This window comes from Mercenaria mercenaria, chromosome 14 (genome assembly GCF_021730395.1).
Source record: "Mercenaria mercenaria strain notata chromosome 14, MADL_Memer_1, whole genome shotgun sequence".
NCBI classification, from domain to species: domain Eukaryota; kingdom Metazoa; phylum Mollusca; class Bivalvia; order Venerida; family Veneridae; genus Mercenaria; species Mercenaria mercenaria.
In genome coordinates, this window is record NC_069374.1 from 50,563,235 (window position 1) to 50,576,835 (window position 13,601).

General features: G+C 36.8%; 1 protein-coding gene and 1 long non-coding RNA gene across 3 annotated transcripts in view; one reads left to right on the forward strand and one right to left on the reverse strand.

Moving 5' to 3' along the window:
* The window catches only part of LOC123527506 (G8 domain-containing protein DDB_G0286311-like), a 31,209-nt gene extending 20,944 nt beyond the window's left edge, over positions 1 to 10,265 (reverse strand). The window contains exons 1-4 of the mRNA XM_053523470.1: positions 10,169 to 10,265; positions 3,778 to 4,030; positions 3,226 to 3,301; positions 1,335 to 1,385 (exon numbers count right to left, since the gene is read on the reverse strand). Of these exons, the coding sequence (XP_053379445.1) occupies positions 1,335 to 1,385; positions 3,226 to 3,301; positions 3,778 to 4,017 (367 nt within the window). The 5' untranslated portion in view covers positions 4,018 to 4,030; positions 10,169 to 10,265. The remainder of the gene's footprint in view (positions 1 to 1,334; positions 1,386 to 3,225; positions 3,302 to 3,777; positions 4,031 to 10,168) is intronic.
* The window catches only part of LOC128548495 (uncharacterized), a 235,397-nt gene that overhangs the window by 41,436 nt on the left and 180,360 nt on the right, over positions 1 to 13,601 (forward strand). The gene's annotated exons all lie outside the window — the stretch shown is intronic.

The window sequence follows — 13,601 nt, forward strand, 5'->3', positions numbered from 1 at the left end:
ACAGACGTATGCAGGAGTATAAACTCATCCTCTGTAACCCAAACCATTCATTACGTTAACACTTCATTGATTGGAGAGTAATGGAATGGATTGGCCAGATAGAACAAATGAAATCAAGAAATCATGAAATCGTGAAGTTTAATGGTGAAATCGTGAAGTCGTGAATTCAAGAAGTGGAAATCAAGAAATCGTGAAATCAAGAAATCGTGAATTCGTGAAATCAGATAATCAGGAAGCAGAAGTCGTGAAATTGTGAATTCATGAAGTGGAAATCGTGAAAACAAGAAATCGGGAAGTTGTGAATTCAGGAAGCAGAAATCGTGAATTCGTGAATTCATGAAGTGGAAATCGTGAAATCATGAAGCAGAAATCGTGAAATCTTGAAATCATGAAAACGTGAAATCAAGAAATCGTGAAGTTTTATTGTGAAATCGTGAATTCGTGAAATCGTGAAGTGGAAATCGTGAAATCAGGAAGCAGAAATCGTGAATTTATGAATTCTTGAAGCGGAAATCGTGAAATTATGAAGCAGAAATCGTGAAATAATGAAGTTAAAATGTCACCACGGGTCTTTCGTACATTAGCCTAGTATTACTTGCAGTGTAACGTTATGTATTTTTGATAAGACAACGTTTTTATCGAGAAATATACTATAAGGAACAGAGAGGAACTATTAAGGTGTTTGATTTCGTTCCGTTTTATAAAATAAAATACAAATTACAACATAATATGCATTTGTAATACGTCTTTACATCACGAGAGTCATCTTACACCGCCAGCATCGGTGAAATCACCAGAAATCCCCGTCAGCTATACAAGAAAATTTGCACATAATAAACATGATCTTTAAATGTATAAACAGTGTAGTTTTACCCTAACCATTTAATCATAAATGTTTTAAACTAGATCTAAAATTACTTGGGGAGACGTTTAATGCCGCCAGCATGTACAAAGAACAAACTTTTTCATAATTTTATCAAACCTAATTCAAAAACCAGTCTCAGATCTCCTAATTAGATACATTTCAGCACAGATTTTAAATCTATCGTATGATTGCAGTATGAATTTGATATTTGAGCCGCACTATGAGAAAACCATCATCGTTGCTTTGCGACCAGCATGGATCCAGACCAGCCTGCGCATCCGTGCAGTCTGGTCGGGATCCATGCTGTTTGCTTTCAAAGCCTATTGCAATTAGAGAAACCTTAGCTAGCGAAACCGCAAAGCCACTATGTTGGTTTTATCATGGCGTGGCTCATATCATTGGAGTCTGAAGTAGAAAATAAACTGGTATCAAATCATGAAAGGCGAAGTGTAGGCTAAATGTCACATACTCAACATCAGATTATCCTGTGGGTAACAGCCCGGTTCAGTTTCAACATGTCCTGAAACACAGTTGTAAGTACACTATTAGCGATACGTTGTTCCTTTTCATACATGTATTAGTTAATAACATTTCATGCGAAGATGTGAACATGTGGCGAAAAGATGGTTTAAAAATATCTTGTTACTGCTTTAATTCTTTGACAACTGCCAGACGAGCTTTTTTATTAGTTTTACTGTCATCACTAAATCGAACATATTCCAAGCAGCGATAGTTTAAAAAATTGCAATTATATTAACATCGCGATCGATTTACGACGTTTTTTATTTCACTGAAAAACAAACTCATATTTGATGAAATAATATTAATATAACAAAATCACTGAAAGCATTGCGCCGCTGGTTTACATTAAAACTTAGCTACTGATAAATAGTGAAGGCTTTTGACTTTTAAAGGTATACTGGGTCCAAATTTTATATTTGCTACACAGAGTTTATTTTGTAAATATAAGATCATTAATTGATATAGAAATATCATAGCTAAACTCTACATAAATGTGTACTGCCACCAAAGAAACTGCACGTTTTTTTAACCACTGTATGACATCTAAAATTTAAGATATGAATCTGAATCTAGCTCTACATGTATATACAATTAATTGATAAATTTAGTGAAAATAAACATATTTATTATGAGGATTTTCCACATTGATGTAAATGTCTAAAATATTTGAATGAAAAATGGACCCAGGATATCTTTAAAGTTATTAACAATTAGCGCATTGATCTACATCTGTTTATTTTGAGCATTGCAGCATAGATTTCCTCAGATGCAACAAAAAGCTAATTAACCCTTACTTTGCTAAATTTTTCATAACGAACTTGTCCATATTTGAAATGGAACAACACCATTAACTGTTAAAAGGGATGCTTACCAAAAGGCTTTGACTGAATAGCAGACAGTGCAGATCATGATCAGACTGCATGGATGTGCAGGCTGATCATAATCTACACTGGTCGCAAAGGCAGAATCAATCGTTTCCAACATTTATAAGAGTCAACAGAACTGATAATTTCAGTGATCTCCTGTTGCAAAATTAAATTTTGACCCCCTACCCCTTTCCCCTCCCCATTCGCATTGTTAAAACTGCACTAAATGCTTAAAAGACACTGCCAACAACATGCGATCAGCATACGGAATATTCTATTGCATGCTGTTACATTAACCCCAGTGCACACTAATGTATTTTATATTATTCAAGATTGTCTTGATGTTAAGGCCGCTCTTTTCTCTGAATAAAAAGTTACACATACTTATTCAGTAGTTTTTTCTTCTTCTTCTTCTTCTGCTTCTAATAAATCAGTGAAAAATAGCTTAAGAAGCTCTGCTACGGGACAGAAATATGAAAAATTAACGTGCTTCAATGCGTCATGTTCAGTCAGGCTGTTTCTAAAGCTTATTTTGGTATTTAAACAGTTAACAAACAAGTAAAGGAGACGGGTGTCCATACGATGCCCGAATCGACAGGTCACGGAGCACCACTACATTGCGTCATGCTCTAAAGAATAAAACATTTATTATAAAAAAAAATGTTATTATTATATGTGATAAACTAACAACAACAAAGAAAAATCTTATAAATCACAGGTGGCAGTGACGTACCTAGAATAGGGTATGGGTCCATGAGCCATATACACTTAAATGTATTTCAGTTATTATGTTTTCTAAGAAAAAATCTTGTTGCGAAGACTTGAGTCACTTTGAATTTTTTCTTAGAAAACATAACAAGTGTAAAATATTTAAATGAATGTGGCTCATGTACCCATACTGTATTCTAGGTACGTTACTGCCAACTTTGTTTTATAAGTGTATTGAGGTAAAATTACTTAATAAGTATTAACCTGGAAGCCGAGATTTCATACACGCCTGACGTACAACATCAGAGTCATCTTCGATATAAGCCACACGCTGATAACCCTGAAATATATCCTCTATTGTAAATATAATGCTAGTCAAACTTTCTGCAAAATACTTAAAATAACTGCGATGAGAGACGTACATATCTCTTTGCGAATCATTTAAACTCATATCACTGAGGTGACGTTTAAAGCTTAACATTACGACTGAACTATTCTTTCTTTTTTACAAATGGAGCCCACCTGTTGTCACGTATTACACTATGGTTCAATTTCTGTTAGTAGGGAATGTTAAACAGCTTTCTTCAATAGCATTTCTGATGATTCAGTCAGTAAAAATAAATTTAAGTTAATTGATGAATCCTTAACATGTTCTTAACAAGTCATTGACAACTTCTTCCAATAACTACGAGAGCAGGGCAACTGACTTACACATATTACATTCATAAAAAAAACAAATGTCTTGTTCCTGTATTCGGACATGAAATTCTTTCCCTTAATGGGCGGTTTGTTTGAAATTAGCCATATTTTACTTACAGAATCTTTGTCAACAAACAGTCCAGCTCGCCATCCTTTCTTTGCATGAAGACCACTAACTTCTACCAGACAATGACTATCCATTCCATCGTAAAAGAGTGAACTGAACGGCATCGTGTTGGTGTTATCGCACTTGTAAATGGGCCTTGCATTGTGGTTGCTACAGATACAGTTGCTCCCAGCACCGCATGTGATAACCGTGCACATGCAGATCCAAGATAGTATGTATGCTGATATCATAACTGGTGAATGCCTACGGAAAAAAAATGAAAATTGTCACATGACCTCCTTATTTCGACTGCCTTTTCTAAGTCAGTTTGTGCTTATGAGCGGGTCTATAGATCAACACTTAAATTTCCTGAACCAAGATCAGATTTCAAAAATAAATGTTATGAGAATTTATTTCTGATGGCTTGTTACAAAACAAGTACAAAACAAGTACAGCTATTCACTAGACAGAATCTTCGGACCTCGGTCGATATTTTTGACTTCTGACCTGTGCAAGCCTTTCACATCAAAGTATAAGGTTGTCGATATTCTGAACGTGTAAACGCATTCCATAATAAACTTAAACTGAAGATCATTCCTCTATATGTATAAAATAAAAACATATCGTAATTTAGCTTTAAGTTTGTGTTATTTTATATTTTTAGTATCAGTCTATCTTAAACGAACGAGGATAATAAACTGGTTGTATATGGGGCCCCAAACATAAAAATAGAGAGATTCAAAGAAAATATCCAAAAAAAAAAGATATTTATTAATAAAAGACAACAGATTAAGGTCAACTTTTTGACGAGTACATTGTTTTGACCAGGCTGGGTATGGAATCACTTAACCTGCAAGTGATTCTGGCTTTGCGACCGGTGCAGTCCAAGATCCGTGCAGGCTGATCATGATCTGCACTGTTCACTATTTCAGTCAATAATTTTTCTGTGAAAACCTCTTTGAGTAATAAATGGTATTGTCCATATTGGATGATGGTGTCCATTTTAGAAATTTAGCAGGTCAAAGATTAAAATGAATTTTCTTCCTCTGTGTAACACCTAAGTAAATAAGTTAACTAGTATGCATAGAGTAAGAACGCGGAATCTGTGTAATATAAATAGGTAAGATTCAGTGTAAGAAATTAATTTATGCTTACTTCTTTCATACGCAAACTTAAGTTTCTTTGTCCTTACGCAAATGTAATCCGCTTTCTATCTACAATTTAGTAATGTTATGAAAATCAAGTTATGTTTATTGGGAGAAGTCCAATGTTATAGTACAGTCAACCCTGTGTAAAAGAGCGCATCGTAATAATGACAATTACCATTAAAAAAACCTGATTATTATATATGGGGCGTTCCATGAGAAAACCCGTATTAGTTACAAAAAATTCAAAATTGACCTTTTATAATTATATATTACTGAATGGTTCGCTTGTAAAAAGTCACAACTATTGTCATAGGTCCAAAGAATCGGGGGTTATTAGTTATATGATATTAAAACATCTTACACGTTAAATAATTCAAAATAATGTCTTAAAATTAGCTTGAAATAGACGGTTCACTTTAGTCATTGCCAAATATTTCAAAAATAAGCTCACGGACCTATACATTTTATTTCACCATATTATAGGCCATACGTTTATTTACGACTGTGAGAAGTTTCATTAAAATCTACATTGTAGAAAAAATTCTATCCGCGAAAAAGTTATGAAAGTTGCGTTTTTTTCCCATAGACTCCCATTATGAAAAATTGCGTGAGGTCGAAATTTTTCAAATCAGTCTAGCAAAAATCAAGCACACGACACTATCTTTTTATTTGCTGAATTTTCTTAGTACATTCCGAAGTTTTGAAAAATCAGAGTTTAATCAAATTCTACATTGTAGAAATAATTGATCCTAACGTGCAGAACTACCTTAAGCCTAACAACATTTGAAGCTGTACTAGTCAATACCACAAGTTCCTGATCAAACGATTAACATACGTAGTAATGTAATAAAGGCCATTATTTTCTATTAATGTTACCATTACAGACTGTAATTGTATAAATTGATCTGTGTTAAGTGACCACCTGTCAACAAAGATCACATCTTTCATTTCCTAAGGTGGTAAGTATAATCTGGTTTGACTGTACAGGAAATTACATCAATACTTGATCTTAAATATCACATTGTAAGTTTATCATAAAGTTGACGGGACTCGAGCTTTAAACTTGAAACATAATTAACTGATTGGTTGTAGAAAACTTAAAAATCCAAACAAGCCATTAGCTAAATCACTGGTCTGGTATTTCGATGGTCTGTTGACGTACATTAGTATTAAGATCATTTTATTCAGCAAAGAATTTGAAATAAGTTCAGAGAGGACTGACGTTTGATCCATTTTATATGATAATGCTATTAATCAAGCCATTTCATACTGGCCTTGTTATTTGTCCAAAGGTTGTCGTTTTGGCCCAACATGTACATTCGCAAACGGAAATGAAATAATTCGAGATTGATTTCAGGATAGTTGTATATTATTAAGTAACTACCGACCATTAAATAGAGTGTTATTAAAATCTGTTAAAAGAATACTTTGGAAGTGGCAAATGTTTTTACAAAGTGTCTCTGCAAAGCTGAAAATCGGACAGTTTTCTCGCACGGTATAGAAATCTATAACAGCGTCCTGTCTCAACAGCGTCCTGTCTCGCTGTTATTAAATATATACATATTTTAAAGTTTCATAAGGCCTTGCACGTTGTATTAAGAATACATAAAACGACTTTATAAATAGATGTTGTGCATACTTACATGTTAACAAAAGCACTATCTGAAAATTTAGTCAGGACCATAAACGGAGATACTCAACAACAAATGATTCAATAAAACGTTTTACCATGTTAATCAATATTCAAGCCTTCACAACTTTAGAGAAAACAATTATAGAAAAACGGATTTGTAAAGAAATTTGTATATTTTCATTACAAAAACTTTTGCAACCTCAACCCTTCAACTTTGACCCTTCAACATCTGACTCCGTTTAGGCTATATAAAAACATATTTCTTCACAACTCAGAGTGAGTTACTGAAACTTAAACAAAAAGACTGAAATATCGGACACTTGTGACAGAAACAAATTACAAGTATCACATTTTCTATGTGTTCCGTTTGGACATCGTTAATTTTTTATTTAATACTAAGCCGCGTACGATGACGAAATCGCGATGGCGCGATGGCACGAGGATGAAACAACAATGGTTCGATGGTGAAAACGCAGTGGCACGATGATGAAATCGCGATGGTGCGATGGTACGATAGTGAAATGTCGATGTAATATCGCGTTTTCATCATCGTACCATCGTGTTTTCACCATCGAATCATCGTACCGTCGCCTTTTCTTCATCCGATACCATCGCGTTTTTTTTTTTTTTTCGTTTTTGCCATCGTTAATAATTAAAGGTCGTCAATGTAATTGTTCTTTTAATAAAGTGCTGCTAAACTGGCAGGACATCCATGACCTAGTGGCGGGGCGGGGGGGGGGGGGGGGGGGACTGGGGACTGGGGGGAACAGCATTTTGTCGCACCTACCTAGGTGACCGCCTCTACCTGAAAAATATCCAGAGAATCCTGTGTGATCTCTTAATTACTGACACTTAACACAACAAACCATCAAATCAGGCGTTGGTTCATCTTGTGTGTTGTTTGAGGTTGTCTGGAAGCCCTAAGAGGGGTTTTATTATCAAATACCACTCCATATCGTGATAAAAACCATGAAGAAAAAGCTCTAAGTTATTAAAATCCTTGTCGATCAGTCACATATTCTTAAAGCAAAATATTTGATGAAATCATACATGTTTAAGTAAAATTTGCTTGACGAAATATTTACAATTAACTATGAAGCGTAGTGATTATGGAGCTCTTGCCAGCCAATCAGAATCTTAAGAATGTTTGACTGACAAATAATAGGCTGCGACATAAAAAGGACAGTATTAGCAAGCGAGTTTCGAATTCTGTTTCGTAGACGGACCAAGTGGTCCAGTACGTGGTAACATTCTCGCATGAAACCAGTTTGAATACCCGCCCCTTTAACTAAAATACTATGATTTTGTATAGAATCTCGTGCTGTACGGTTGCTTTACGTCCTGATGAAACAGGGAGGCTTCTGAAAGTGGAACGTCTTCTGTATCTTGCACTATGGGTGCTTTTCACCTGAAATGCTAATGGAAAAGGGAAGCTTCTGAAATTGGAGCGTCTTCTGTATCTTGCACTATGGATGCTTTACACCTGACACGCTTATGGAAAAGGGAAGCTTCTGAAAGTGGAGCGTGTTCTGTATCTTGCACTATGGGTGCTTTACACCTGACACGCTAATGGAAAAGGGAAGGTTCTGAAAGTGGAGCGTGTTCTGTATGTTGCACTATGGATGCTTTACACCTGACATGCTAATGGAAAATGGAAGCTTCTGAAATGGGGACCGTCTTCTGTATCTTCCACTATGGGTGTTTTACACCTGACACGCTAATGGAAAAGGGAAGCGTCTGAAAGTGAAGCGTCTTCAGTATCTTGCACTATGGGTGCTTTACACCTGACACGCTAATGGAAAAGGAAAGCGTCTGAAAGTGAAGCGTCTTCAGTATCTTGCACTATGGGTGCTTTACACCTGAAACGCTAATGAAAGATTTAAGCTTCTGAAAGTGGAGCGTCTTCATTATCTTGCACTATGGGTGCTTTACACCTGAAACACTAATGAAAAATGGAAGCTTCTGAAAGTGGAGCGTCTTCTGTATCTTTCACTATGGGTGCTTTACACCTGACACGCTAATGGAAAATGGAAGCTTCTGAAAGTGGCGTGTCTTCTGTATCTTGCACTATGGGTGATTTACACCTGACATGCTAATTGAAAAAGGAAGCTTCTGAAAGTGGAGCGTTTTCTATATCTTGCATTATAGGTGCTTTACACCTGAAACGCTAATGGAAAAGGGAAGCTTCTGACATTGGAAAGTTTTCTGTATCTTGCACTATGGGTGCTTTACACCTGAAACGCTAATGGAAAATGGAAGCTTCTGAAATGGGGACCGTTTTCTGTATCTTGCACTATGGGTGCTTTAAACCCTTAAACGTTAATGGAAAAGAGAAGCTTCTGAAAGTAGAGCGTCTTCTGTATCTTGCACTATGGGTGCTTTACACCTGACACGCTAGTATAAAAAGGCAAGTATCTGGAATTGGAGCGTGTTCTGTATCTTGCACTATGGGTGCTTTACATCTGGCACGCTACAGAACAAAGAAAGCTTCTGAAAATGGAGTGTCTAATGTATCCTAAAAAGAAGGAGGAAAAGTTCTAGAGTTAGCCCGCCTTTCGTATCTTGAACTGTCCTCCCACTAAAAACTACTGACAGTGAATTTTAACGTCTTCTGCATCTTGCAATTTTGGTAATTTATACCTGGCACGCCGAAGAACAACGACTTGCAGCTATTTCCGATCTTGTAGTATGAATACTTTACAACTGGCACGAGTAAAAAACAAGGGAAGCTTCGGGTATTTGAGCGTCTTCTGTAGCTTGCACTATAGGTGCTTAAAACCTGGAACGCGTTCAAATAAGGAAAGCTTCTGGAATAATCTTGCACTATGGGTACTTGGCACGCTAAAGAACACGGACAAAGTCGGCATTCGGAATGTCTTCTGTATCTTGCACTATATGTACATTTACTTTACACCTGGCACGCAAAGATCGAGGAAAACTTCAGGAATTAGCGGGACTTTCGTATCTATCTCTGTCCTTGCACTAAAAGGTATCGACTTTTTTTGATGGAGTAATTGCTCATAATTGAGCCGTGCCATGAGAAAACCAACATAGTGGGTGTGCGACCAGCATGGATCCAGACCAGCCTGCGCATCCGCGCAGTCTGGTCAGGATCCATGCTGTTCGCTAACAGTTTCTTCAATTCCAATAGGCTTTAAAAGCGAACAGCATGGAGCCTGACCAGACTGCGCGGATGCGCAGGCTGGTCTGGATCCATGCTGGTCGCAAACCCACTATGTTGATTTTCTCATGGCACGGCTCATATGATGTCGGTGAAGTGACTGTAGCTTTTTAATAACTTGATGTAATATAGATTTAACTTTTCTTCTCCAATAAATATTAATCGCGCCAAAGATTTATACTGTTAAGAAAAAAAAATACTACTGGAGTCTATACCAGTAAAGGTACCTTTCTGCCAACCCTTAAATTCAGTCATGAGTTGATCAGTTAAGCGATGAATGTTAGAAAGATGTCTTTTGGTCTATATCACTGTTTCAACAAAACGGGAGTTGCTACCTTTTCAAAGCATATAGTCATGCTATGTAACGGCCGCAAACACACGTTACAGAGTTAAATAAAAGCTGTAGAAAAAAAAAATTATGGAGTGAAAACAACACTTACCTTGACGGTTTAATTGTTACTATATCTATGTTTAAGGTCAAACCTAATCTTAAATCGCGTCCTTTCCTTATCTAGTTCTTCCTTGTGAAAGCACATTAGCCCTGCTTTATCAGACTTTTAGGAGACGGAAATGTGTAAATTTTGTTATCAAAACTAACAAATATAGCACAAAAAATGGTGATTTTTGCCTCTGCGACTAGTGCAGACTTAGATCAGACTGCACATGCATGCAGGTCGATCATGGTCTGCACTGTTCGCTATTGAACACCCTTTCAGTAATTAGTGGTACTGCCCAAACTGAATGATGGACCAGTCAATTTCAGAAATTTAGCAGGGTTAAGGTTAATAAATGAGTGTCATCAACAATGAATCACTGTCCCTGTCCATGGTACTTTTTTTATAAATATTTTCCTAAGAAATTATTACAGTTCAAATATAGTCTAGCAGAAAACAGACAAAACAACTGAGACTGCAAAAATGATAAAATTTACACAGTTTCAATAAAACCATTTGAAATTTAGCTATAAAAATAGCTTCAAATGGGACTAGTAATTTCAAAAACTACTTCCCACAACGACCCGGAAGTACTTCCATATCTTGATGACACCGTATACCGACCCGTATTAAGGCAATATCTGTAATAAAACAAAATCTGCAATCGTTGATATGCGTTTCAATATCGACATCTACGAAATGGAAATCAACAGATAATGAGCACTATTTTAAAAAGTAGTATGTCAGTAACTCTTACCGCGGAAGCTCTAAATGACAAAATTTTTTATTTCGCGCGGAAAAGCCTGAGGTAGCACTGTAGACCTGCTAGAGATAAGATCGAAAACTCATTCAGAATAGGTGAAAACGATGGCATTTTCTTCCAAAAAGAAAATGACTTCCTGCAAATAAACTGTAGTTTATACTAATTTATTTTAGGTCCACTATGAAGCAAGTTGTGCAACTTATATTAATCACTCTCGACACCGTGATCATTCCTAGCTGATGGAAACCATAGCTACGAGTGTATGAGAAAATAGAAGCCAGTTTCTCTTTTAATGCCGAGCGCCAAGCAATTGACCTGCTGGTACCATTTTTCACGTTTTGGTATGACGCGACCGGGTATCAAACCCATGACCTTCCGAACTCGATGCGGTACCAAAAAAAAAAGAAACTTTGGAAAGAAGAAAGCGGTCGTTTAAAAAGAATAGCTTCTAAAAGATTTGGAATTTCAAAGTTGGTACTAGCAACTTCAAACTTTAAAGTGTGCAATGTAAATTAGAAACCAGCAAAGTGCAACCACTTCTAGTAAATAATTGAACAAGAAAGACACACGTAGAAAGAGGGAGCGACAAATGCTTGAAAATCACCGTACAAAGAGTTTAGGACTTTGGCTTTGGCAGGCACTATCGAAACAGAATCTGCATTTTCAAACGAGATCAATCCGTCAAAACTCATTCAGTACCTTTCGACGCGTTTGGAAAATTATGAATAGAGATGAAATCCAAGACTATATCTATTTTCCATTTATTTTACTAACTGTTCTTTTGGCGCGCACAATTGAATAATATTTTGCAAGCCTTGATGACGTAATCATTCAAATAAAGTTTTATAAATATTCTTTGTGTGGTTACAGACGGTACTAAATTGACAAAAAATATCATAGTTACCTTGGTTACAGACGGTACTGAATGGACAGAAAAAACCATAGTTACCTTGGTTACAGACGGTACTGAATTGACAGAAAAAATCATAGTTACCTTGGTTACAGACGGTACTGAATTGACAGAACAAACCATAGTTACCGTGGTTACAGGCGGTACTGAATGGACAGAAAAAAGTCATAGTTACTGTGGTTACAGGCGGTACTGAATGGACAGAAAAAAATCATAGTTACCGTGGTTACAGGCGGTACTGAATTGACAGAACAAACCATAGTTACCTTGGTTACAGACGGTACTGAATGGACAGAAAAAAAATCATAGTTACTGTGGTTACAGGCGGTACTGAATGGACAGAAAAAAATCATAGTTACCGTGGTTACAGGCGGTACTGAATGGACAGAAAAAACATAGTTACCGTGGTTACAGGCGGTACTGAATGGACAGAAAAAATCATAGTTATTACGGTTACAGGCGGTACTGAATTGACAGAAAAAATCATAGTTACCGTGGTTACAGGCGGTACTGAATGGACAGAAAAAAATCATAGTTACATTGGTTACAGGCGGTACTGAATGGACAGAAAAAACATAGTTACCTTGGTTACAGACGGTACTGAATGGACAGAAAAATCATAGTTACCTTGGTTACAGACGGTACTGAATGGACATAACAAACCATAGTTACCTTGGTTACAGACGGTACTGAATGGACAGAAAAATCATAGTTACCATGGTTACAGGCGGTACTGAATGGACAGAAAAAAAACATAGTTACCGTGGTTACAGGCGGTACTGAATGGACAGAAAAAATCATAGTTACCGCGGTTACAGGCGGTACTGAATGGACAAAAAAAAATCATAGTTATTACGGTTACAGGCGGTACTGAATGGACAGAAAAAAAATCATAGTTACCGTGGTTACAGGCGGTACTGAATGGACAGAAAAAAATTATAGTTATCTTGGTTGCAGACGGTACTCAATGGGCAGAAACAATCATAGTTACCTTGGACCAGCACAATACTTTCAAAGTTTCACACATATCCTTAAGTATTTTAAAAGATACGGAGCGGAAACGAAATCAAAGGTTCAACACACTTGACCTTCATCAGTGACATTGATCTTGGGCAGGCACAACCGCGAAAACATGTCTGCATTCCAATTTTGTAAGATGACCGTTCCATTAAAATTTCATTAATATCCTTATGGTCTAGAGGATATTAATGTTGGGTTTAACGTCGCACTTTCCAGCTTTGATGGCGGAGGAAGACCCTAGGTGCCTCTCAGTGCATTATTTCATCACGAGCGGGCACCTGGGTATAACCATCGAGCTTCCGTAAGCCAGTTGGGTGGCTTCCAAATAAGACAAATTCAATACCCCAAGTGGGGCTCGAACCCACATCGGTGAGGGGCAAATGTTTTAAAGTCAGTGACCTTTATCAAACACTAAGCGATGGAGTCTCCTTAGCGTCTAGAAGATATGGAACAAAACTGATATCAAAGGCTTAATAATTTGTCCATGGATTGTAATCTTAAGAAGTGAAACACAGACGCTGCATGTCGTTGATTTCAACTCGTTCAGATTTGAAGACTGAATACTGCTTAAGCCGGTGCTAGGGGGCGTGGGCAGTCTTGCATTTTCCATTACTGCTCATGAACAGACTCAATCAAACCGAGTCTGCAATTTTCACTGTTTGCTTTGTTCTCGGTGCTACCGAGGGATCCACTTTTCAGATTATATTAATAAAGTGATCATTACCAAATGTCCTGCAAAGGCTTAA